Source organism: Elephas maximus, chromosome 20, assembly GCF_024166365.1.
Source record: "Elephas maximus indicus isolate mEleMax1 chromosome 20, mEleMax1 primary haplotype, whole genome shotgun sequence".
Lineage (NCBI taxonomy): Eukaryota > Metazoa > Chordata > Mammalia > Proboscidea > Elephantidae > Elephas > Elephas maximus.
In genome coordinates, this window is record NC_064838.1 from 46,386,538 (window position 1) to 46,414,350 (window position 27,813).

The window sequence follows — 27,813 nt, forward strand, 5'->3', positions numbered from 1 at the left end:
GCTTGCTCCAGCCTCAGGACCTTCACGTACGCTCTGCCACCTCTGCCTTGAATGATCCCTGCCCCAAATCTCAGATACTGCCCTGGCTCACTGCCCCCACCTCATTCAGGTCTCTGCCCACATTCCTTTTGCTCAGAGAGAGCTCTATGGCCCACCCTGACTATGCAACAGTCCTCATCACTCTCTTCCCCCTGTATTCTGCCTTATTTTTCTTCGCTGTGATTAACACTAACAATGTTTTTTTGTTTGTTTTTGTTATTTTACTGTAGGCCTCCTCCAACTAAAGCAGAAGCTTCCTGAGGGCAGGGGTTTTGTCTCCTTCACTGCTAACTCTTCAGTACCTAGAACAGTGCCAGGTACAGAACAGGTACTCAATAAGTACCTGTTGAGTGAATGAGTGAGTGAGTGAAACAGAGTCTTTGCCCTCAGTAAGCTCAGAGCTCAGTGGGAGAGCCAGACATGGGCACAGAAACAATGCAATGTGATAAATGCTATCATACAAGTATATCCAAGTAGGTGTGATTACAACTGGTCAACCACAGGCATGGACACTGGCCAGAGCTAGAAGCACCTCCAGCGCCAGGAGTTAACTTTCCAGTTGCTGAGCAATCAGGCATCTCAGAAACAGGCCAGGGCAGCCCAGGAAGGTACCCAGCAGCTGGAAGCACCAACCATTTACCAACCAGTATGGAACAGTTTCAGTATTTCAGAGATGAGCCCAGGGTCCAGGTGCTGTGGAAATACCAGAGAGGGCTCTGTGAGGGGATTAGGGAAGACCTTAGAGAAAAGGGGAAATTAACAGTTGATTCTTGATGGACTCAGGGAACTAAGGGTAATGATAATGATTAACGTGGTAAGCAAATAATTTATAAGGATCAGCACAAAGCTGGTTCCTATGAGGCAGAGGTTAAAGATGCCCCAAATATCTAACTTTTCCAAACTGCTGTCCCACTCCATCATCTCTAATATCGACTACTCCCTCTTGCCTCGGTACTCTCCCTCCCGTCTTTGGGTTCCCTAATTTGCTGCCACATCTCACTGAGCTCACAAACCATACAAAGGAAATGGCTCACGCAGTTGTGGAGGGTGGCAAGTTCCAGATTCACGGATCAAGCGTAGACTTCTCCCTGGCCCTCAGTCTGTGCCCAAAGGCAATCAGCTTTCTCACGGTATTTTATCTGGAATTCTGACATCTGCTGTCACACCCAGTATTTATGGTGTGTGTCACAAGCTGGACTCTCACGGTGAAACCGTTTCCCTCTTCTGATCAGGTTTCCTTGTTGTGGTCAAATATTCAAATGATTTACTCAGGGTTAAGTTTTATAGGGGAGGGTGGCATATATTCCGAATGCTGAGGCTGGCCTCAGATATAAGAAGGGTAAATGGCTAACTTCATGATAAGTCTGAAAAGTATCACAAGGCCTCCTGCCTCAAAACTTCTCCCCCAGTGACCCTGCCATGGTCTCTGAAAATTCTCTATTACTCACCTCCCTGATTTAAGCCATTAACGGATTCCTAAACGCCATCTAACTGTGATCCCAGAAAGGGAATGATACTTTTAACAAAAACGAGTTTATTAGCTAGTCACACCACTCAGTAATGTCCTGAGAGATAAGAACAAAGGACAGGTAAATTATGACAATTGGAAACAGTGGTTATAAAAGGTCCAAGGCAAGGAATGGTACCAAGGAGGATGACAAGGTGTTGCTGGCAGCTGTCAGTGGGAACATGATAGTAAATGCTATGCAGAGAAGAGGAGATGAGAGGCAATGGAGTCCAATTTCCTGTTTGTAATTTTTCCTTGGTCTACTTCTGCTGGCCCCCCTAACTGGTGAGGAGAAATGGACACTGCGGTCAGACAGATGTACCCCAACTGCAAATCAGGATAATCATACCGACACCACAGGCAGGTGTGAACAGTGAATGCACTGAGCACAATGGCTGGAACATGTGGATGCTCAATTAATGGTAGCAAGGATGAAGTTCTGTGAAGAAGCAATGGAAGGAATGCTTCTGCTAGGCCTGTGATACAAGAGTTCCAAGAGCTAAGAGATCTAGAAGGCAGGGATTGAGACAAGCCTTTAAATGGAAAGCATGTACCTGCCTTGATCCCCTGTCTTGCCTCTATTACCAGACCGTAAACACACAAGGACATGATCTGCCTCTGATGGACCCTTCTGTCCCCTAACATAGTAGATACTCAATACATCTTGGATATAAAAAGGAGTGGATGAACCTCAGAGAAGTCAGAGGCTTTACTGGACTCTATGAACCAGGAATAAGGCAGAAAAAAGACTGTGGCCTTTCCATATCGACTAACACTCCCCTGGCCATCTTTCCCATGTATGTCCCCACCTCCCTCTTCTCAACCCTCTTCCTATTCTGGATATTTCCCTCTCCTTCTCTATTTTCTATGCATTTCTTGTTCCATTAATGGCTATGATATAGTAAGAACCATCATACCAGGCACTACGCTAAGTGCTCTATGTACCTTATCTAGTCCTCACAACCCTAGAAGGGAGGTATGGTCCAAGAACCCTGGGCATTGTGACTTCAAACCCGAGTCACTCTCACCCAACGTCCTTCCATCAGAAGCTACATATAATACTCTATATTTTAGAAAGCACACGATCTAATGTACGATACATTTTCCCTGATTCTTAATAAAACAAAACAAAAAGACCATAAGTTACTGATTACTCGATTGTGTGTATTAGTCATTTTCAGGGTTGGTGGCACTGAACAGATAGAAAGTCACCCACTCCAGACTGAAGATGTGGCGTCTGCTATGGTGAGGTCAATGGCCTGTTTACATGCCACTTTTTCTACCTGAACACAGCTCTTTCATTCTCCAGATGGAAGGAAAAACACTTAACTCACCCAATTGGTTATTTCAGGTCTTTTGCACTTATCAGTACAAAGGATAGCTACAAAATTGATTGTTCCCTTTCGCCGCCCTTTATAGACAACTGTCTTGCTTCCTCTGCCAATCTCCTCATACAGAATGAAGTTTTCCATCTCTGGGCCGACTTCTCACACACGATGAAATGACAACCTAATAGCATCTCTAGCTCCTAAAAAGTAAGCAAAAATGGCATTTATAAATGCATGCTAGTTGCACAATTACTCCAGAATATTTAACATATAAATAAATCTAATCATTCTATACATTCAGAAAATTCACCTTTAATTACTGAATACTAGCCTGTCTTCCTCTTTGTAGGATGAACAAAGCGAAGGGAACAGTAAGTAAAAGAATTCACAAATCAATCCCCAACTTCCTATTAACAAGATCTTTCAACAATAATGAAAATAATAGCTGTTTCCAACTGTCACAGGTATCAAAATCAGGATGTGAATGAAATTTCACCAAATGTATCTCGGCACCTTTTTTATTTTGTTACAATGGAAACCTGATACAATGGAAAGCACACTGAGTCAACATCTGTGTGATGGGGCAATATATGCCCCGCCTATACCTCACAAATTATGAGAAGCATATGAGACAATGTATGTGAAAATCTTTCATAAACAAATACAGAACGATAACATTTCCCTCTAAACCACAGAAACTGTAAGAGTCAATCTAAATATTATTGTAAGTCAGGGTCAGCAAACTACCAACTCATGGGCCAAATCCAGCCTACTGCCTGCTTTTGTAAATAAAGTTTTATCGGAACACACTCACTCATTCATACACAGTAGCTTTCGGGCTGTAACGGCAGAGTTGAATAATTGTTGCATAGATTTTATGGTCTGAAGAAACCCTAAAATATTCACTATCTGACCCTTTACAGAAAGTTTGCTGATTTCTGTTCCAGATTAAAAAAAAAAAAAAAATTTTTTTTTTTAAACCAAGCACTTCATCCTTCATCTAGAATTAACCAGTTAAATGAATTCATTTTCTTGGCCAACATAACCCCTTAATTTTAATAAGTGAATGAGGGTTTGTTGTAGTCTTTATCAGACTAGGTTTTATTTAGAATTGGAAGGGAAATAGTTGCAGTATCATAAGCAAATACAATATAATTACAGTATTTACTCAAATAAAAACAATCTCTCACAAACTGGCATCTCCTCGGGAGGATTATATATGGTAGACTATAGAAAATATACCAGAAATTGTCCAAAAAGTAAGATTTCCTCTTTATAAATGGCTTAGTGTTTCCAAATGAAATTGAAAGTAAAATCCCTTTGAGACAAAAATGTAAAAGAGCAGTAAGTTACAGCTGTAGAGTTTCTTTTAGGAGGTATATGAGCCCCCAAAACTAAAGCACTTGACCCTAGTAATCTATCAGACGTTGGGAGAACCCAAGTCTCTGCCCATTAAGTTTGAACTTACTTTGTCTTCTTGAAGTGTATAGTCAGGTTAAAGTACACATTCAGGTCCGTGCACATTCAGGGCTTCAGCACACATTCATCTTTTATAGCATGTGCAAATAAAATCAGTATCCAATCTGGGAATCTTTTGGGCTTTCTAAGTTAATCTTTCCGTGCAGTAAATTAGAAAAACGAGGTTCCAAAGTTAAACAGCCTCAATAGGATTATGATTGTTATCTGGAGGCTTCTAAAAGGCAGTTTGATAACAAATTGCCTCCTTGTGGGACACGTTATCTAAATTGACTAGGCAGAACAAAGAATTACAGCGCCAAAATCCTGCTCCCATACTCTCTGCTCTTCTGCCAACTGCCTCTCCTTTATATCCTACTTTGAAACCTCTGCCTGAAATGCCCTTTAAAATCTGTCATAGTATGGACACTGAGAGTATGTTCCAATTAGAGAAACTAGTATGTTTAACATAAGAGACTAGGTCTCTGGCAGAATGAATTAGGTTCAGAAGAAATGAAATCAGGTTCCATATGGCTATTACGGAGGAATCTCGGAAGATCAAATCCCTGCTGAGAACTTTATTTGACTCTGGAAAACCAAAGTCTCAAATCAATTCTTAACATCCTTGATAAATGAGCCTGGATTTCCCACTGGTTTGGGATCCACATTCAAAAATACTATAAGCTGAATTTGTCTGAAGTAATTCAAGACTTCAGTGATCACTTTAGGAAAATAAGTTCTTATTTATGTTACCTGTTCTTTCCTCTGGGGAACTTTTGTTTAATGCTCAGGTTTTGTCAGGACTAATATCCCTCCATCTGAGTCTCTAACAAATTAATAAGTTTAGCCAGGACCTGTTCTGTTGATTTGAATTGATCTTACCACAGAATTACTCCCCATGTTTGTCTTCTGTGGTATTGGATAAGCCTGGTTTTTGAGATGGTCTCACAAACTGGTGAATTTCTGTGGTTTTTTGGTTTCGTCTAAAGCATTTGTGCCTATAATTTTATTTTGTATCAAGTTGGAGGTCGTGGATAATGTTTTTCATGGGGCTTTCTAAAATCTTAGCTCTTCTCTCTTCCAAGAAAAAAACTGTTTTTGCGCCTGGCCGTCTAAAAACTACTTTGAGGACCTTTGACATAAATCAGTCTATTTGAAAGTGTACTGAAAATTATAAATTGTTTAATTGGTATAACAAGGCCTTAAAAAAGGGGGTAAATTATTGTAACTTGTTTCTCTAAAGGATCCTATTAGGGTTATGAAAATATGATAATTTCCTACCTCTCAATGGTATTGGAGCCTGAGTAGTGCAGTGGTTAAGAGCTCAGCTGCTGCTCACCAAAAGGTTGGCAGTTCAAATCCACCAGCCACTCCCTGGAAACTCTATGGGGCAGTTCTACTCTGTCCTATAGCATCACTATGAGTAGGAATCAATTTGATGACAGCAGGTTTCCTGAATGGTATTATTAAATGAGATCACTATATGTATTCAAGGAGCTTACTCTGAATGGTTTAATGATAAATAAATGCTTATATAAATTGTCTTAGTATTCTCAGGAACTGATGAAAATAAATTTGTTCTCATAATGGTTTTTATATTTATGTCAACCACAAAGGCAAAACTTGAAAAGCAAACCCTTCAGAACAGGCTTGTATTGAGAGGCCTTGAAAGAGACCTTAGAAGCCCTCTCTGGAATTCTCTGATAACTGCCCCCACCAAAATAATCAAGCTACTGCAATAGTAAGGGGAAAACTAAAATAAGGGAGACCAGCTGAGCTGCTTGCACCTGACCACAAATGACTGAGGGCTCTGTCAACTTCGCCCAGATCATCTGACTTTCAGAAATAATTAAGACTGAGAAAATTAAGAGAAATAACATTGCATATGAGGCAGCAAAACAAGCTGCTTCTCAAATTGTTCTTGCCCATATAGTGAAGGGAAAAAAAAAATTCCCAAATTTGGTACAAAAACCCAAACATACAATCCACTACCGTTGATTCCGACTGGTAACAACCCTATAGGACAGAGTAGAACTTGCCCCATATGGTTTCCAAGGAGCAGCTGGTGGATTCAAACTGCCCACCTCTTGGTTAGCAGCTGATCTGTTAACCACTGTACCACCAGGGCTCCAAATTTGGTAGAGGGAACCAGTAATCTAAGAATCTAGCAATAACTTTAATCCTATGATTCTACCTCCCAATAAAAATAAAATTTACTGTAAAATGGGGAAAAATACTATAAAAATGTACAGGCCAGCATTTTTTAGCTATTTGGATTATAAAATTAGTGTCTGGATCAAATCAGACGAAATCACACTGTTGGCATAAAAATTTTAAGAATTCTAAGTAGAAAGTTATGAGACAATCTTGAATTTAAATAAATGGATGCCAAAAAAGGCACAATTTAATATTTCTTTTAATGAATAGTTTTACTAAATACCTTTTACATTCAACAACTAGTCCGCTTCTCCCTAAAACCCACACATTAGAAAGAACCATTTCTGATTCCTAACCCACCAAAATGCAGCCCTTAACAGGAGTATATTAGGTAGCAAGAGGTTAAAAACACATAGTACGTAATATGGCCAAAATAAGGTTAAGGCTGTGTTAAAATAGACAAGTTATTAAATTAATCCAGAAAAAATAACCAGAAACCTCAATTAAGTGTTTACAAATTGGCTACATTCAGATACATCAGGATAAGATGTTGAAATAAAAAGTTTTTATATAAGAGAAGGAAACCCTGGTGGCCTAGTAGTGAAAAGCTACAGCTGCTAACCCAAAGGTCGGCAGTTCAAGTCCACCAGGCGCTCCCTAGAAACCCTATGGGGCAGTTTTACTCTGTCCTATAAGTCAGAATCAACTCGACGGCAGTGGGTTTGGTTTTTTGGTTTTACAGGGTAACTATGAGTCGAAATCAACTCGACGGTAGTAGGTTTGTTTTCGTTATGTAAGACAAATGATTGATTCTTTAAAAACAAGGATTTAGGCCACAAGGCAAAAACAAAATCTTATATTTTTAATCAGATTTAGGCCAAATTTCTTTACTCAACCTTTACTTTGTAGCCATATCTGACTAGGGCACTGTCATTAACAAACTGCTTCATCTGTTAAGTTTGCTTAGATAAAAGTGGTTTATTGCTTTCAAGCACTTTCCCTCTCTGTTTCCTTATAGTAAAGTAAGAATTGATCAGATGATTTTCTAAGTTATCTTTCAAGTTTGAAATTCCAAGACTGCAAGATTCCTATTGGTTCAATCCAAGGACGTTCTCCACCTTTTAACTGTAAAATTAACGTTTTAATTGTAAAAACAAAACATAAAATACAGAAAACCCCACAAAACAAATGTACAGTTTAGTAAATTCTTATAACATCCTTGTAACCATCACCCAGGTCAGGAAGCTACTTTGTCAGCCCCTGAACCCCTTCTGTTCGTCGATCTCAATCACAACCCCTCCGGCTCTCTGAAGGTAACCATTCTGCTGAGTTTTATAAGTCATCATTTCCTTGCGTTTTAACATTTTCTCACATAAGTGTGCATTCCCAAACTTCTTAGCTTAGTCTTCATCAGTTTTTAAAAGAGTGGTGCGTCCTTTAAGTTCTTTTAATCTACAAGTTCACCCGGGAAGCATCTGAGAAGCCACAATCAAAGTAAATCACACACGTATTGATAAGCCATTTAAGATTCAGGGAGCAAGTCCTACATTCAACGAAGTGAAACAGACCAAGTGATAGGGTCACGAGGGTGAAGACCAGAACCCTCCCCTCAAGCACCCCCACCTTCACCAAGAGCATCAACTTCCCCACCAGCAGCAGGAGCATGACCAGGGAATTAGTCAGAAATGTAGATTCTCAGGACCAATCTCCAGACACACTGAATCAGAAACTCTGCGGGTGGACCCCAACAATATTTTAACACGCCCTCCGGGTAACTTCAATGCACGCTCAATTTTGAGAACAGCTGACCAACCTGCAGCAGAGACACTGTGCTACGTACTCAACCGGTGCTCTTCCTCGCAGCACTTTACAAGGCTGAATTAACGGCGGGATCTGAGCTAGGTCTGCCCTCCAAAGTGCAGGCTGAGTCGTGCGGTAAATAGCCCCCCATGCAGCTCTAACCAACAAAATCGGCGACTTTTCCTGCCTCGCCCCGTCGGTGGGCGCCAGTTAACCCGGCTGTAAAGACGCAGCTCTAAAGAGGTAAAACCTCGAGGCTAGGGCGTCCCTAAAGCCCATCTCCCGAACCTAGCTGCCCGAGTGCCCCCCATCGCCCCCGCACCCAAGTTCCGGAAGAGGAGCCCCGTGTGCCCTGAACCAAAGCCCCAAGAAAGTTGTGTAGTTTTTAGTTAAATACAAAAGCGAAGTAGAGCCCTCAGCGAGAGGCCGCCACGGAAAGGGCGCGGGCAACAACGAGTGCGCGGAGAGAGGGGTTCGACACCCTTCTAGGTCTGCGGTCCCTCCTGCATCCGCCGAGACTCGAACCCGGATTCGTGGCCGCTAAAAGCGCCACTGCCGCGTACCTAGCCGCTCAGTTGGCAGAGGCGGCCCGTAGGCTCGGCGGCTCCCGAGGACTCTAGCGCCTCGCCTCCCGCTTGAGGAAGAGTCCACCGGCCCAAGGCCGGGGGAGACGCAGTGGAACGGAGCGGAGCTGCCGAAGCAGCGTCCACCCTTGAGGGTCCAGCACCCCTCCGCATTTGGATTCGCCCACTCCGTCTCCAGGGCAGCACGCAGAACGCCGGAAGAAGCGCAGGGCTCTGACTGGCTGAGCGGTTTTGGTTCCTTTGGCGAAGGCCCGGAAATAGAAGCCGCGAGGCCGACGCCCTCGACTCTAACGATTCCGTACCCCGCTTTAGGACGAGTCCACCAGCCCGAGGCCGGGGTGGAACGTACTGGAGGGAAGTGACGTATACAGCCGCGGTGCTCGGCTTTGAGGGCCGAGCAACCCTCCACGTTTCGATTCGGTTATCCCGTCTCCAGGGCAACCTGCAGAGAGCCGGGAAAAGCGGCAGGGCGCTGATTGGCTGACCGGTGTTGGTTCCTATTGGCTGGAGCCCGAAAGCGGGCTCCACGACGGGGTGCGGAAACCTGGGTTTGCGAGCGGGTAGAAAGGACTTGGCATAACCGTGGTGGAAAATTCGGGGGTGTGGAGCTCAGGGCCTTCGCTATTTCTTCGCTTCCTCACCGTCCTGCTCCGTTTCCCTCCATCCTTTCCCTTCTGACGCCCTCCGGGAGCTCAGGTGGACGTGGTGGCAAAGTTTGGGTCAGAAGCAGGCGCCTCGGGTTCCTCATCGTTTAGAAAAGAGAAGGCTTGTGAATTGTCTTCCTTCTTGTAGGTAAGGAAACAGACCAGATCCTCTGATCGCAAGTTGAATGCTTATGACTCAAAGCTCCACGCCCGCAAGTTCCAACCATCAGACACAGCACTGGCTACTCTCCTGTGTTTCCTTCCCTTCAAGTTAGCGCAGTTGTTCGCAAACTTTAGCATCAAAATCACCTGGAGCATTTGTTAAATCAGATTTCTGAGCCCTACACACAGTTTGATTCCATAAATCTTGACTGGGACCAAAATTTTACATTTCTATCAGGTTATGGCACAGTGGTTAAAAGTTGGGCTGCTCAAAAGGTCGGCAGTTCGAATCCACCAGCCGCTCCTTGGAAGCCCTATGGGGCAGTTCTGCTCTGTCCTATAGGGTCGCTGTGAGTCGGAATGGACTCCAGGGCAACGGGTTTGTTTTTGTTTGGGGAGCGGGGTGGTTATCATGTTATCAGATGAGGCCGGTGTTACTGGACCACACTTTGCAAATCACTCTGTAAAGGAACTGTTCTACCCTAGGTAAATCGCATCTCTAACTCTTTGACACCCTAGCCCCTCATGCCTTCTCAGAAATCATACCCTATCTGCTATTATAGGTCTGATATATTTAACAGCTTCTCATTGATAATTAAATATACTTAATCGCTTGCACTTAAAAAAATTTTTTTTCCTCAAATCCCCACCTATCCTTATCTATCTCTCTCTCCCTCCTTCCTTTTTTGCCTCCCCCCCTCATTCCTTCCCTCCCTCCCTCCTCCTCGAAATCTTCATAACCAACATTTTTGGAAAAGTCTGCACTGCCTTCTTCCATTTTCTCCAATTCACACATTAACCTCTTGCAATCTGCCTTCCATCCCCATCACCCCAGGTAATTAACAATCTCTAATGAATTTATCTGAATGAACACATTTTAGTCCTAATCTCATTTAACCTCTCAGCTTCATTTGACTCTCCTGACCACTGCCGACCTCCTCTGTAAATACATTTCTCCTGGCTTCTGTGACATCTCACTGCCTGCTTTTTTCTTCCTCCTCTCTGGCTCCATCTCACCCTCTTTTGCAGGTTTATTGTCCTCTACGGGGCCATTAAATTGGGTTTCTCAAAGTTCCATTCTAAGTCTTCTTTATTTCTCTCATAGACACGATCTTCAAATATCTGTGATTCCCAAATGTATAGCTCCAGTCCAGACCACCCTTCTAACATGTAGACCTGAGTTTCCAATTGCTTCATTGACGACTACACTGAGATTTCAAAGGGATCTCAAACTCAGCATGTGCAAGATAGAACTTGTGATCTTTCTGCAAGAGCCTGGCTCTCAGTAAATAGCTCTACCACCCATCTGGGTCTGCAAGCCAGAAATCTAGGACCCATCCTTGATGTATCTCCTTGTCCTTCACTCCCATATCCAATTCATCTTCAAAACCATGTGTATTTTTTCACCCAGCTATTATTTTGAAACTATCCACTTTTCTCTACACTCATCGTGGGCCATATTAGTATCAACTTTCACCTTAGCTATCGTAATAGCCTACTAACGGATCTCCCCCACATTCCCTGAGGCCCCTCTGATGAGACCACTGTGCCACAGCCAAAGAGATTTTTTTCAAAATGCAAATTTGATCACCGCTCTCAATCCCTCTCTTCCCCTCACTCTCACAGTCATATACACACACTGCTTAAAATCCATTTGTGTTTCTCATTGCTGTTAAGATAAAAATGAAAACCTTTACCCTGATCTCTGGCCCCTTCCAACTTCTCTACCTCATCTCACACCCTTCTTCTCCTGCTCTCTGCGTTGTAGCCCTACTCACCATACTTCTCGTGACCCTTCCAGCAACAGGGCCTTTGCACATGCTGTTTCTTTTGTTCCCTGCCACCTTCTCTTCACTTACTTAAACCTACTGATCCGTCATATCTGAGATGAAGCATAACTTCCACAATTAAGACATCCCTGACTACCCCATCTAGGTCAGATTCATTGTCATTATCTTTAAAATGAACCACATTTCTTTCCTTCAGAATATTATTCTGGGTTTATAATTAACATTCATTAGTGTGATTATCTGATTAATACCTGTCTACTATAAGTCAGGAGCCCCAGTGGTGCAGTGGTTAAGAGCTATGGCTGCTAACCAAAAGGTCTGCAGTTCGAATCCACCAGCTGCTCCTTGGAAACTTATGGGGCAGTTCTACTGTGTTCTACAGGTTTGCTATGAGTCAGAACCAACTCGACAGCACCTAACAACAACAAGTGTAAGTCAAGATCGACTTGAAGGCAAACAACAACAACAACCCTCTGAGACTATGAACTCCATGAAATCAGGCACCATTTCTGGTTTCATATGCTGTTATATTCCAACTCACTTAGTGTGAAGCACAGCAATTCATTGAATACCTATTGAATGTAGAATGAATGAGTCAATTAAACTAATTGAATGAGCCAATTTGGCCACTTAGAAGCTCTCTTGGGCTGATTCTCTAGAGAAGCAAAACCAGTAAAGTGTATATATAAATACAGAAAAAATATAGAGAGAGAGCTTTATTCCAAGGAAGTGGCTCACACGGTTGTGGAGGCTGGCAAGTCCCGAATCTGTAGGTCAGGCATCAGGCTGGAGGCTTCTACTGACTCACGTTGTTGCAGGGACTGATGAACCCAAAATCAATATGTCAGGCAGAAGGCTGCTGGCTCACAGGGTTGTAGAAGCCGGTGAATCCCAAAATCTGCAGGTCAGACAGCAAGCTGCTTGTTCATGTCCCAAGAACTGAAGTTGGATGTAGGATCAAGAGAGGGAAAGCTGCCAGAACATCCATACATATTGGATGCAGGCCACACTCTCAAGGAAACTCCCCTTTCAACTGACTGGCTGCTCACATCAGATCACAAAATGGAGAATGATTATATAATATTTGCTAAACCATTGAGAATTATGGCCTAGCCAAGTTGACACATAACCTTAACCATCACAATGCAAATACTAGAAACTGGGTGATTTATCTAACTAGGTCAAAGCCACAATTCCGAAGCCCTTTGACAACTGTAGAAATGGCACAGCAGAGGTGTCCGACCTCCTCGTCTAACTTCACAAGAGGGAGGAGAATCATTCTCAGCATGGACAACCCAAAGTTGATTCCTATGAGGCGAAGGTCAAACATCCCTCCATCCTCCAACCTTTTTACCAATTCTGACACCATCCGTCTTTCCCACAGCACTCTCTACTTCTCTACTGGATTCGATAATTTGTTGCAATGGCTACGCAGAACTCACAGACAATACTCACAATTACGGGGTTTATTAGGGAAGTAACAGGTTACAATTCAGGATCAGGAATGACTCAGGATACAGTTCCTCAATCAGGACAGCTTCTTCTCAGCTGTGTCCACAGGCAGGCCTCTCCCTGGTCCTCTGCCTCTTGGTCCTTGGCCCCTGAGTCCCTCAGGCCTTTTGGGCCAACCCAACCACTGTCCTAGTTGGGCAAGTGTTACAAAGCTCTTTAGCTCCACCAATAAATGCCCAAAGGCACCCTACTCTGCCAGTAAGCCTCAGCCGGAAGGTGCTCAGCTCTCGAGCCCCATGGGTTGGCAAGTCTAGCTCCGTTGAGTGCCTGGAGGCCCCCCACTCCACCAGCAAGTTTCTTGTCTGGGAAGCCCACTACACCATCTCCTGCTGGTCTCCTGGTTCTGTTACCTCTGCTACCACCATTTCTCTGCCACCGCTTCTTGCCATCTTTGGTGTTACAGTTCTCTCTCTCTCTGTCTCCTGGGTCAGTGCAGGAACTCCCGGTCCAAAGGACACACTCCACTCCCGTCTCTTCTTCTTGGTAGTGATGTCCCCCCTCTGCTCTGGGATTGGCTCTCTTTTAAGCCTAGCAGCATGGCAAAACTAACCATCCCTTCATTAGGGTTTCATATGCCTTATTTGCATGGCCCCACCCCCACAAGGGTGCCATGCACCTAATTTGCATTATTAGCAAGCTGTCCAATTCCCTTGGTGGGTCACAAGCACCTTATTTGCATAGCCTGCTCAATGAATAATTTCTTGAATAGTTTCGTTTATAAGGATCGGATCAGCACAAAACTAGTAACTATGAGGGAGAGGCTAAAGATGTCCCAAATATCCAGCTTTTCCAAATGGCTTCCCACTCCATCATTCCTAACATCAACTACTTCTCCCCTCAGTACTTTCCCTCCCGTCTTCGGGTTCCATTATTCACTGCATCTCACAGAACTCACAAACCATATCTCAGGGAAATGGCTCACATGGTTGTGGAGGCTGGTAAGTCCCAAATCTGTGGGTCAGGCATCAGGCTGGAGGTTTCTACTGACTCACGTGGTTGCAAGGGCTGATGAACCCAAACTGGCAGGCCAGATGACAGGCTGCTGGCTCACAGGCTGTGGAAGCTGGGAAATCATGTCAGACAATAGGCTGCTGGCCCATGTTGCTGTGGAAGCTGATGAATCCCAGAATTGGCAGTTCAGATGGCAGGCCACTGGCTCAAGTCCCAAGAAGCAGAGGTCAGACAGTGAAAAGCCAGATGCACCATCCAGATGCAGAGAGACAAGCCCCACCAGAGTACCCACAAATATACATTGGATGCAGGCCACACCCCAGGGAAAGGTGTGACTTAAGTAAAGGTGGAACTTGAGTCATACCCTCTAGTGAGGTGGTGACTCAAGATACATCCTTAATCCTGTCTCATTAACACAACCTCAGGCATAGAGGCTAGAATTCACAACACATCACAAAAATGCAGGATAATTACATCAGATCACAAAATGGAGGGCAACCATAAAATACCGGGAATCATGGCCTAGCCGAGTTGACACATAACCCTGACCATCGCAGGTTCCATACTGCTTATTTGCATAGTCCCACTCAATCATTTTGTGTGAGTCACAAAGACTATAGCTAGAAAAGCCATATAAAGTAATTCATTGCACCTCACCTACACAAACATTTGGTGGGAGTTACAATACCGTGGCGAGAAAGGCCATATAAAAGTGATCCATTGCAGCACAACCACCGAAGTCCTTAGACTACCATCCCCAGAAATAGAGAATCATTCCGGAACCACAAGGGGAAAGGATACGCCTGAAAATGAGAATTGTCTGTTTTTTCTACTAGGTTAAAAATGATGATTACCCATTGCCATTGAGTCGATTCCGACTCACAGCAACCATATAGGACAGAATAGAACTGCCCTCTAGGGGTTTCCAAGGAGCCACTGGTAGATTCGAACTGCTGACCTTTTTATTAGCATCCAAGCTCTTAACAGCTACACCACCAGGGCTCCAAAAATTATTACTATAAAATCTTTTATAGTTATCTGAATTTTTTTCACTAGAACACTCTGCTCCTATCAACTGGCAATTCTCGAATCTCCAGGCATCCTGAAAATGCAATTGATATGTGTAATATTGAGAGAAAATATGAAATAATGCCAGGATTCAGCACAGCATAAATAAGTGCCACTAGACACCTGCCCTGCCACACTGCTTGACTAAACTTACTTTCATATGGAGGTCTGTGAGCCCTTTGGTGGGCCTTATGTAATGATTGGAAACCCTGGTGGTGTAGTGGTTAAGCACTACGGCTGCTAACCAAAGGGTCGGCAGTTCGAATCTGCCAGGCGCTCCTTGGAAACCCTATGGCGCAGTTCTACTCTGTCCTGTAGGGTCGCTATGAGTCAGAATCGACTCAACGGCACTGGGTTTGGTTTGTTTGTTTGTTTGTTTTTTATGTAATGATTGGTGTCCATGGATAGTGCAAACTGTTAACGTGCTTGGGTGCTAACCAAAAGTTGGAGATTCAAGTCCACACACAGTTACCTCTGAAAAAAAGGCCTGGTGATCTGCCTCCAAAAAATCAGCCATTGAAAACCCTATAAAACACAGTTCTACTCTGACACACACGGGGTCTCCATGAGTTGGAGTTAGTTTGATGGCAGCTGGTAACTGGTTTATGTAATGGTTCTCACTATTGTTTCCTAAGACACTTCGGAAAAAGTTTGGGCATGGGTCATTCCTTAAGTTATGAAAACAGAAAATCTGATGAAATGTCAATTCACTCTGAATGAGCATCCTTAAGAGCACTTCAGAACAAGGAAGGGAACCATCAGTCTATCAATAACCTAAAAGTTAATCAACATCATAAACAGTATCAAATCCTGGGGCTCCTTAGCCTGAGTTCCTTGGATAGCTAAGAAAGCTAAGTCTTTGTGTGCATTGCATTTTTATGACTAGAGGTTCTATAGGTTTGTTTAGATTCTCAAAGATGCCAATGGCCCAGAGAAGTTTAAGAACTTCTGCTGTAGACAATTCTAACAATATCACAAAAGACAGACTAAATATGTGGACCTGACTCAGTGACCACTGAGGTTAGATCTTGACAAGCATTAGTTCAATTTCAAAAAATAAAAACAGTTGAGTGCTGCTTAGGTACTTGAGCAAGACTGAGAACTGGAACACCATGTTTTGAGTTACTTGAATTCCTGAGTGCTTCTGACGTGACCTTCGCCTTCACCTCAATTTTAGGTTTTCGTTTTCATTATAGTTGATGGGAGTGAATCTAACATATTGTTGCTGTTGTTGTTGCTGTTAGTTGCCATCGAGTCAATTCTGACTCATGGTAACCCCATATGTGTAGGGTAGAACAGCTCCATAGGGTTTTCAAGGCTGTGATCTTTCAGGAACAGATCACCAGACCCGTATTCCGAGGCACCTCTGGTCGGGTTCAAACCATCAACCTTTTGGCTAATAGTCAAGTACTTAATGATTTGCACCATCAGGGACTCCTGAATCTTACATTAAAAAAAAAAAAAAATAGAGTATACCAAATGCTTTGTTATACAGCCAACCTCTTCCTCTCAGTAACGCCTTCTACCTCATCTCTAGATTATCATAACGATAAAGAATCTCTTCATTCAGCCACATAGAAATTTCCTTCTTTGGGCAAAACACTGTCTTTTGGATATTGTGGGGGAGGAAAAAAATCCTTAGTTATTCTCTAACTTCATACAGAATGCCTATAAAACATGCTTCATACAACAAAGCATGCAAATAATATTAGTAAAATTATAAAAAAAATTTTTTTTTTTTCAGGGAAAGGGGAAATGAATGAAGAAAATTCACCTGGATCCTCAAGAGAAGTTGGAACAAAAAATACTTGTTCTGAAGGCTCAGAAGGGCAGTAGGTGTTAAGAGTGGACCCTAAAATTGGCTTTATGTATTCTAGATCCTACTAGAGAAAAGCATACCCCTTAAGTCTGCAGTGGTTACAAGTAAACCATTTAGTCAGGAAAAGTCTAAATTATTCCTGAGAGAAATATATCTCCTGGATCCTTGGCATGTGCTGTAAAGAATGCAGCATTGTAAAAACTGTTTATTGGCCGATTTCTTTTCAGGTTTGCTCAGTGTAAGCAGATGACATCAAGCCACACACAATCCAGTAACATTTGCTCTACAGGGATGGATACGTTCCAGGGCGAGTACACAGCTCTCTTGGTCTGTTTAATCTGAGGAATGATTTCAGAGTAGAAGATTGGCAGACAAGTCTCCACACACATTGCTACTCTTAGCCCGGCCTCTAAAAGTAGGAGAGCTGTAAATCCAGGTTTACACCCCCTGACAAATACCTGGAGTGTAGCTCTCCGTAAAGCCAGTTAAATCCTGGAAGTCAGGTTCACGTACTCATATGAAAACCGGGGAATCTAAGAAAGACACTCTACTTCATTTAGAAGGGAACCAAACCGGACACTCAGGAAAGGCTGAAATTGTCCTAACAAAATGATTTTGGACTTTTGACTCAAGATGAGAAAATGATCACATGGACTTACCACAAAGCCTCCCAGAGCCTCGCTGCAATGATTGAGTTGAAATTAAAACCATATTGGCACTTAAGAACGATGAAGGGAACCTGCATCAGATGGAAATTCTGAGATGCTTCTGGAAGACAAAAAGCACTTGGCTTCAGGCAGGCAAAGGATCCATAGCAGAAGCAACCAATCCAGACTCAGCCACCTACACTAAGTCCTGGAGCATTTAGTCCTCGTCTTTGTAACGGATGAAAGGAATTCCATTCCACCTCCACCATCAACATCAACCGCACCACCCAGAGCAGTGTCCCCCTACAGTGGCCTTTGCTTTCGAGAAAATTTAGAAATATTTTCTACACTACATGAATAAAGGCTAGGGTAGGCAGGGAGGAGAGGAAAAGCAGAGCAAGCTGGAGGTCATTCCAGGGGTCCCTGTACTTTCCCAGGAGGAAAATGGGTGAGGCGGCTCCTTTCCAAAGGCAAGCGTCCTTACTTGGCCCACTTGGGGATCTCCAGCCACCCTGCCTCCTCCACCCCATACACACACCCCAGAGGAAGTTCTCCCAGTTACACCAAACCCACTTGGGGCAGCACTGGAGACACAAAACTACTCTTATATTGGGCAATCTCATGCCAGCAATGTATGTTAACCAGCCAGATGCAAATGCATTTTCAATTTGTTAGAAACAAAGGTAAGGAGAAACAAAGATAAGAAAATAAGCTTAAGCCTGGAAGTGAGTTCAAAGAGCAAAAAAACTATAGTGCCTCCATATGTGCTGGCACACGGTCACGGAAATCCCGTGGGTCTGATACAATTCTAGCCGTACCATCTTTCTTTTGTTCAGGGATTGCCTCACATCCTTTTCTATCCCTTTACTTTCAACCTTTCTGGATTCTGATGTCCTTACATTTAAGATGTGTCTCTTGTACAACGTATAGTTTATTTCTTTTTAATCTTGCCTCATAATCTTTGTCTTTTTCCTTAACATTGGAGAACTTAACACATTTATGGTTAATGGAACATTTAATACAATCAAGGATATGTTTAGATTTAAATCTTCTGTCAGAGATGCTGTGAAACCCTCCTACATCCCCTTCACTGGGACAGGGCACTCACTTCTCAGTTGCGATGATGCTAACAGCTCACAAAACCAAAAACCAAACCCATTGCCATTGAGTTGATTCCAACTCAGAGTGACCCTACAGGACAGAGTAGAACTGTTCCACAGGGTTTCCAAGGAGCAGCTGGTAGATTCAAACTGCTGACCGTTTGGTTAGCAGCCGTAACTCACCGTAGCTCTTGACCACTGTACCGCCAGTTCACAGTTGCCCCTTTTTCTGGAACTACTGACTGACTCAACCCCCTTGCCTCAAAGTGGATTGGCAAGGTGCCATTTGTGCTCCAGAGCTCCCTGTGGGATGAGGCTGAGGTTGACTCCAGCTGAGGCCACATCCCTGCCCCATCCTGCTTCCCTCCCTCCACTTGTCCAGAGGCCCTCCTCCAACAAATTGCATGCACCAAAACCCTGTATCAGAATCTGCCTCTGAGAAACCCAGCCTGATACATGTTTGTTCTTACTATTTATCTTCTATTTGTCCTGTCCTGCATTCTTTTTCCCTACTTTCTTGTCAACTTTTGGGTGAATTGTTTTGTTAGGACGAAGCTAACCAAGAGCTTGTTAGTTACACGCACTTTTGCTATTTTTTCCAGTGGTTACCTTAGAGATTATAACAAGCCCACCAAAAAAAAAAAAAACTCCTGGTGGATTTGAACTGCTGACCTCTTGGTTAGCAGCCGTAGCACTTAACCACTACGCCACCAGGGTTTCCTATAACAAGCATTCTTATTAAAATCTAAGTTAATACTTTTACCACTTCATAGACAATGCAAGGAAGTTCAACTCTACTTATTCCCCATCCTGGCTTTTGTTATATTGTTATTATGCATCTTAATTCTCTATGTATTTAAAACTTAGCAGTACTTTTGTTTTAGACAGTCAATACACATGTATATTTACTCACATATTTACTCTTTCCATAGATCTTCATTCCTCTTCAATCGTAGTCAGCTGCATACACAATTTTGCTGAGGGATTTTCTCTCAGCACTTTGAAGATTTTATTCTATTGTCTTCCAGGCTTTATTGTTATTTTTACAAAGTCTATTGTCAGTGCAATAGTTATTCCTTTGTGTAATCTCTTTTTCTCTGCTTGCTTTTAAGATCTACTCTTTGCCTTTGGTTTTATGCAATATCTTAGGCATGGATTTATTTTCATTATTTTCCTTGGTATTTATTGATATTCTCCAATATGAGAATTCATTTCTCAAAGCAATTCTGGAATTCTCAGACATTTTCAGCATTGTTTACTCGGACTGACATTATTGTATTTAAGAAGTCTGTTGCCGTTCTAAGTCCCAATCCTTTGGCTGTGACCTGTTTTATTCTTTCGCAAACGCTTACGACCCCTTTATCCCTAGTGATATATCCTTTTGGAAAATGACACATCTAAAATAAAATAATGATTTAGAGGGTCGCGGTCAGAGCTGGAGAAAAATGTAGAACAAAATTCTAACTCACAGAAAAAGACCATACTTACTGGCCTAACAAAGACTGGAGAAATCCCAAGAGTATGGCCCCTGGACGCCCTTTCAGTTCTGTAATGAAGTCATTCCTGAGGTTCATTCTTCAGCCAAAGATTAACAAAGTTGAGACTAAAGAGGCCCACGAGCCCAGAGGGGAGGACTAGAAGGCATGAAGTGGCAGGAAAGCTGGTAGGTAATAGGGAACCCAAGGTTGAGAAGGGAGAGTGTTGACATGTCCTGGGTTTGGTAACTAACCTCAAAAAACAATATGTGTGTTGCTTTTGTTAGGTGCCCTTGAGTCTGTTCCTACTCAAAATGACCCTATGTACCACAGAATTAAAACACTGTTCAGTCCTGCACCATCCCCACAATAGTTCTTGTGCTGGAGCCCGTTGTTGCAGCTACTGTGTCACTCCATCTCATTGAGGGCCTTCCTCTTTTCCACCTTCCCTGTAGTTTACCAAGCATGATGTCCTCCTCCAGGGACTGATCCCTCCTGATAACATGTCCAAAGTATGTAAGACACAGTGTCACCCTCCTCGCTTCAAAGGAGCATTCTGGTTGTACTTCTTCCAAGACACGTTCTTTCATTCTTTTGGCAGTCCGCTGTATATTCAATATTTTTCGCCAACACCACAAGTCAAAGGCGTCAATTTTTCTTCAGTCTTCCTTATTTATTGCCCAGCTTTCACATACATATGATGCAATTGAAAATATCTTGGCTTAGGTCGGGTGCATCTTAGTCTTTTCAACACTTTAAAGAGATCCTTTGCAGCAGATTTGCCCAATGCAATGTGTCTTTTGATTTCTTGACTGTTGCTTCCATGGGTATTAATTGTGGATCCAAGTAAAATGAAATCCTTGAAAACTTCAATCTTTTCCCTATTTATCGTGATGCTGCTTATTGGTCCAGTACTGAGGATTTTTGTTTTCTTTATGTTGAGATGCAATCCATACTGAAGGCTGTAGTCTTTGATCTTCATCAGTAAGTACTTCAAGTCCTCTTCACTTTCAGCAAACAACATTGTGTCATCTGCATAACACAGGTTGTTAATGAGTCTTCCTCCAATCTTGATGCTGAGTTCTTCTTCACATAGCCCAACTTCCTAAATTATTTTCTCAGCATACAGATTGAATAGGTATGGTGAAAAGATACAACCCTGACACACGCATTTCCTGACTTTAAACCATGCAACATCCCCTTGTTCTGTTCTAACAACTGCCTCTTGATCTATGTACAGGTTCCTCATAAGCACAATTAAGTGTTCTGGAATTCCCATTCTTCACAGTGTTACCCATAATTTGTTATGACCCACACAGTCAAATGCCTTTGCATAATCAATAAAACACAGGTAAACATCCTTTTGGTATTCTCTAATTTCAGCCAGGATCCATCTGGCATCAACAGTGATGTCCCTGGTTCCATGTCTTCTTCTAAATCTGGCTTGATTTTCTGAAAGTTTGCTGTCAAAATACTACTGTAGCCAGTTTTGCATGGTCTTCAGCAAAATTTTGCTTGCATGTGATATTGATGATATCGTTCGATATTTTCGCATTTGGTTGGATCACCTTTCTCGGGAATAGGGATAAATATGGATCTCTTCTAGTCAGTTGGCCAGGTAGCTGTCTTCCAAATTTCTTGGCATAAACAAGTGAGTGCTTCTAGCACTGTATCCGTTTGTTGACACATCTCAGTTGCTATTTTGTCAATTCCCGGAGTCTTGTTTTTTGCCAATGCCTTCAGTGTAGCTTGGACTTCTTCCTTTAGTACCTTCGGTTCCTGGTCATATGCTACCTCTTGAAATGGTTGGACGTCAACCAATTCTCTTTGGTATATGACTCTGTGTATTCCTTCCATCTTCTTTTGATGCTTTCTGAGTCATTTAATATTTTCCCCACAGAATGCTTCACTATTTCAACTTGAGGCTTGAATTTTTTCTTCAGTTCTTTTGGTTTGAGAAACGCTGAGCATGTTCTTTCCTTTTGGTTTTCTATCTCCAGCTTTTTGCACATGTCATGATAATACTTTACTTTGTCCTCTCAAGCCATCCTTTGAAATCTTCTGTTCAATTTTTTTATTTCACAACTTCTTCCTTTTGCTTTAGCTGCTTGATGTTCAAGAGCAAGTTTCAGAGTTTCTTCTGACATCCACTTTGTTCTTTTCTTTATTTCTTGTATTTTTAATGACCTCTTGCTTTCTTCACATATGATGTCCATGATGTCATTCCACAACTCTTCTGGTCTTTGGTCATTAGTGTTTAACATGTCAAATCTATTCTTGAGATGGTCTCTAAATTCAGGTGGGATATACTCAAGGTCATACTTTGGCTCTTGTAATTTTCTTCGGTTTCAACTTGAATTTGCATAAGAGCAATTGATGGTCTGTTCCACAGTCGGCCCCTGGCCTTATTCTGACTGATGATATTGAGCTTTTCCATTGTCTCTTTCCACAGATGTAGTCGATTTGATATCTTTGTATTCCATCTGGCGAGGTCAATGTGGATAGTCGCTGTTTATGTTTGTGAAAAAAGGTGTTTGCAATGAAGAAGTTGTTGATCTTGCAAAATTCTATCATGTGATCTCCAGCATCATTTCTATCACCAAGACCATATTTTCCAACTACCGGTCCTTCTTCTTTGTTTCCAGCTTTCACGTTCCAGTCACCAGTAATTATCAGTGCACCCTGATTGCATGTTCGATTAATTTCGGACTGTAGAAGCTGGTAAAAATCTTCAATTTCGTCATCTTTGGTCTAGTTGTTGGTGCGCAAATTTGAATAATAGTCATATTAACTGGTTTTCCTTGCAGGTATATGGATATTATCCTATTACTGACAACGTTGTACTTCAGGATAGATCTTGAAATGTTCTTTTTGTAGATGAATGGAACGCCATTTGACTTCCCTTTGTCATTCCTAGCATAGTAGACCATATGATTGTCCAGTTTAAAATGGCCAATACCAGTCCACTTTAGCTCACTAATGCCTAGGATGGAAAACTTGGTGGTGTAATCGTTAACAGCTATGGCTGCTAACCAAAAGGTCAGCAGTTCAAATCCACCAGGTGTTCCTTGGAAACCCTATGGGGCAGATCTACTCTGTCCTATAGGGTCACTATGAGTCAGAATTGACTTAATGGCAATGGGTTTGGTTTTGTTTGGTTTAATGCCTAGGATATCGATGTTTATGCCTTCCATTTCCTTCTGACAATTTCCAATTTTCCTAGATTCATACTTCATACTGTCCACGTTCTGATCATTAACGGATGTTTCCAGCTGTTTCTTTTTATTTTGAGTCATGCCACATGAGCAAATGGAGGTCCCAAAAGCTTGACTCCATCTATGTCATTAAGGCTGATTCTACTTGGAGGGGGCAGATTTTCCCCAGTCATCTTTTGAGTGCCTTCCAAACTGGGGGGCTCATCTTCCGGCACTATATCAGACAAGGTTTCACTGTTATTCAAAAGATTTTTACTGGCTAATTCTTTTCAGAAGTAGACTGCTGGGTCCTTCTTCCTAGTCTGTCTTAGTCTGGAAGCTCAGCTGAAACCTGTCTACCATGGGTAACCCTGCTGGTATCTGAATACCAGTGGCATAGCTTCCAACATCAGAGCAACACACAACCCCCACAGTACAACAAACTGACAGAAACATGGGGGATATAATGATGATTTAGATGGTCCCAGACAGAGCTGGAGAAAAATGTAGAAAAAAATTCTAACTCACAAAAAAAGACTAGACTCACTCGCCTGACAAAGACTGGAGAGACCCCGAGAGTATGGCCCCTGGACACGCTTTTAGCTCAGTAATGAAGTCACTCCTGAGGTTCATCTTTCAGCCAAAGAGTAGACAGACCCAAAAAACAAAATGAGACTAAAGGGGGACACCATCCCAGGGAAAAAGACTAGAAGGCAGAAAGGGACAAGAAACATGGTAATAGGGAACCCAAAGTCAAGAAGGTAGAATGTTGACATGTCATGGGTTTGGTAACCAACGTCACAAAACAACGTGGGTACTAACTGTTTAATGAGAAGCTAGCTTGCTCTGTAAAACTTCATCTAAAGTACAATAAAAAAATAAAATAAAATGATGTTGATGGCTAGTATTTAGTGAGCTCTCATCTTGTCCCAGGCAGTGTGTTATGGGTTTTACATATATTATCTTACGTGGCATTGTCAGTTGTTTGGATTTTAGCCATTCTAATATATGTATAGTGGTAGCTCATTGTTGTTTTAACTTGCAATTCCTTAATGACAAATGATGTTAAACATCTTTTTATATGCTTTTTGACATTGGTATATCCTCTTCGGTGAGATGTCTGTTCAAACCTTTTCTTCAAAGGTCATGGAAACTCCACAGACACATCCAAACTCCCTGAGGGACAGAATTGCTATCTGAGGGCTGTGGGGACCGTGGTCTCAGGGAATATCTAGCTAAATTGACATAACATAGTTTATAAAGAAAATGTTCTATCTTCTACTTTGGTGAGTAGTGTCTGGGGTCTTAAAAGCCTGTGAGCAACCATCTAGGATACTCCACTGGTCTCACCCCTTCGGGAGCAGGGAAGAATGAAGAAAACTAAAGACATAAGGGAAAGATTAGTCCAAAGGACTATTGGACAACATCTACAACGGCCTCCACCAGACTGAGACCAGTACAACTAGATGGTGCCCAGCTACCACCACTGACTGCTCTGACAGGGATCACAATAGAGGGTCCAGGACAGAGATGAAGAAAAATGTAGAGCAAAACTGTACCTCAAAAAGAAAGATCAGACTCACTGGCCTGACAAAGACTGGAGAAACCCTGCAAGTATGGCCCCCAAACACCCTTTCAGCTCAGTAATGAAGTCACTCCTGAGGTTTATCCTTCAGCCAAGGATTGTACAGGACCATAAAATAAAACAAGACTAAAGAGTCACAGCAGCCTGCGGGCAAGGACTAGAAGGCAGGAGGGAACAGGGAAGCTGATAATAGGGAACCCACAGTTGAGAAGGGAGAGTGTTGACACGTCGTGGGATTGTTAACCAATGTCGTAAAACAATATGTGTACCAAAAAAAAAAAAAAGTCTTTTGACTATTTTCTAATTGGGCTGTTCATTTTCTTGTTATTATCTTTTAAGAGTTCTTTGTATATTTTGGCTGTAAGTCCTTTATCAGATACATGTCTGGAAAATACTTTCTCCCAGTGTGTAGCTTGTCTTTTCACTTTCTTAAAAACATCTTTTGCAGAGCAAAAGTTTTTAATTTTAATAAAGTCCAGCTTTTCTATTTTTTTTGTGTGTGTATCATCACCAAACTCAAGGTCAGCTAGATTTTCTTCTAGAAGTTTTGTGGTTTTGCACTTTACATTTAGATCTGTGATTGATTTTTAATTAATTTTTATGACAGATGTAAGATCTGTGTCTAGACTCATTTTTTTGTATGTGGATGTCCAATTTTTCCAACACCATTTGTTGAAAAGACTGTCCTTTCTCCATTGAATTGCATTTGTTCCTTTGGCAAAGATCAATTATCTATATTTATGTGGGCCTATTTTTGGCCTCAATATTTGTTCTATTGATTTATGTGTTCATTCTTTTAACCCTGGTGGCATAGTGGTTAAAAGCTATGGCTACTAACCAAAAAGTTCAGCAATTTAAATCTACCAGAGGCTCCTTAGAAACCATATGGGGCAGTTCTACTCTTTTCTGTAGGGTGGCTATGAGCCAGAATTGACTCAACGGCAATGGGTTTGGTTTTGGGGTTTGGTCTTTCACCATTACCATGGAGTCTTGATTTTTGTGACTTTAGAGTAAGTCTTGAAGTTAGGTAGTGTCAGTCCTCCAACTTTGTTCTTCTTCAGTATTGTGTTGGCTATTCTGGGTCTTTTGACTTTCCATAGTCAGTTTGTCGATGTCTATAAAATAGCTCACTGTGATAGGGATTGTGCTGAATCTATAAATTATGTTGGGAAGAATGGACACCTTAACAATATTGAGTCTTCCAATCCATAAACACAGTCCATCTCTCCATTTATTTCGTTTTTTTAAAAATTCCTTTCATTAGAGTTTTGTAGTTTTCTGTATACATTCTGTGCATATTTTGTTAGATTTATACCTAAGCTCTTGGGGTTTTTTGTTTGTTTGTTTTATTTTGTTTTTGAGCTATTGTAAATGCTATCATGGTTTTCATTTCAAATTCCAGTTGTTCATTGTTAGTATATAGGAAATCAATTGACTTCTGTGTATTAACTTTGTATCCTGCGACCTTGTTGTAATCATTTATTAGTTCTAGAAGTGTTTTTGTCAATTATTTGGAATTTTCTACAATCATGTCATCTGCAAACAAAGACATTTTATTTTTTCCTTCCCAATCTGTATACTTTTCATTTCCTTTTCTTGTCTTATTGCATTAGCTAGGACTTCCAGCGCAATGTTGAATAGAGGTGGTGAGAAGGGTCATCCTTGCTATATTGTCTTACTTCATTCCTGGAATATTTTATGAGAAAGGAACTATTGTTTCATTTAAGATTGAGCACTCCTTTGGCCATGTTTTGCTATGTAGTGCTTCTATTGTTGTTTACTTATAAATATTCCATGTTTTGCATTCTATCTTTTCTGTAATCTGAGAGTTTTTAAATGACTTTTTTATTTTTTTTTAATTAGTAACTAGATAGATTTTGTTGTTGTTGGCCAGAACATTATTTGATTTTTGTAGTTTATCACAATTTTTTTGTGATCTGATAAATAGTTAATATTTTAAATTTTCCTTGGGCTTAAAAAGAAGAAATATTTCTTATGTATTAGATTCAAAATTTCATGTGCAAATTTTCAAGCTTATTAACTGACATGTTCAAATCTTTTAAATCCAGTTCCTGAGAAAGGTGCTTTGAAGTTGCTCTTTATGGTTGTTAGATTTGCCAATTACTTGTTGGGTTTAGTTCAAGGACCACGAGCTTTAAGTAATCACAACAAAATGATCCCATTGGAAGTAGAAAGAAAGTATTAATAAAAATAAAAACAGAAATGAACGAAATAAAAGGGGAAAAAATCCACCAGCCAGGGCAAATTCAGAGGGAGGACATGATTTCATGGTGTTCTTCTAGGTTGTAATTTCCCTAGAGAACTAGACACAGAGGCTGACCACAGGGTCACTGGGTCTCCTGCCTTCCTGTAGGATGTGGTGTGTTCCACTCTCTCAGGTTACCCGCTCAGGAAAAGGGATTCTCCCAGAGCCAGAAACTGGAGTCTGGAAGCCTTAAGACTGATGGCGCCCATCATTCTGGAAGACCTGACAGGAGGATAGTCATACTTCCAGTACCAGTTTCCTAGAATAAATACACTGGATGAACCAGGCACCACCTCCCTATGGGATGGAAGATTTTCACCATTACAATAACCCAGGTTCCCTTAAAACTTCTGGCTTTCTGGGGTGTCTTTTTCCTTTAATAAAAAAATAAAATGACTCTGCAATCTATCCCATATATTGTGGAAACTCCAGGATAGACTAGATTTCCAAGGAGATCACATTATTTTAGTCACATCTTATAACAAATCTCTGCCTCCACTGAATGCTTGGTCCCTTCTCACCATCTTAGCCCCAGCACATCTCATTCGCCTCTGACCCTGCTTTCCCTTACATGCTTTTCTTCTTCATTCCACAAAGCACAACTACCCCAGGTTACTGAGTGAAGATTTCTACTGCAGGTATGGCAGTTACAGAGGGCGTTTTCAGCACAGAAAGGAAACAGCTTAGCACTAAGTGTTGGACACTGTGGAGGTGAGGGTGTCAGGGAGCA

General features: G+C 41.9%; 1 protein-coding gene across 10 annotated transcripts in view; it reads right to left on the reverse strand.

Annotated features, from left to right (window-relative positions):
- ULK4 (unc-51 like kinase 4) overlaps positions 1-27,813 on the reverse strand; it is a 710,695-nt gene that overhangs the window by 650,162 nt on the left and 32,720 nt on the right. For 5 of the 10 annotated variants that reach the window (XR_007514399.1, XM_049862203.1, XM_049862199.1 and 2 more), the window contains exons 1-2: positions 8,850-8,956; positions 2,881-3,074 (exon numbers count right to left, since the gene is read on the reverse strand). Coding sequence is in view for 7 of the 10 variants with exons in the window: in XM_049862203.1 (XP_049718160.1) it covers positions 2,881-3,018 (138 nt within the window). In the remaining 3 variants the exon portion in view is untranslated. The other 5 variants (XM_049862197.1, XM_049862195.1, XM_049862196.1 and 2 more) reach the window with 5 other exon arrangements.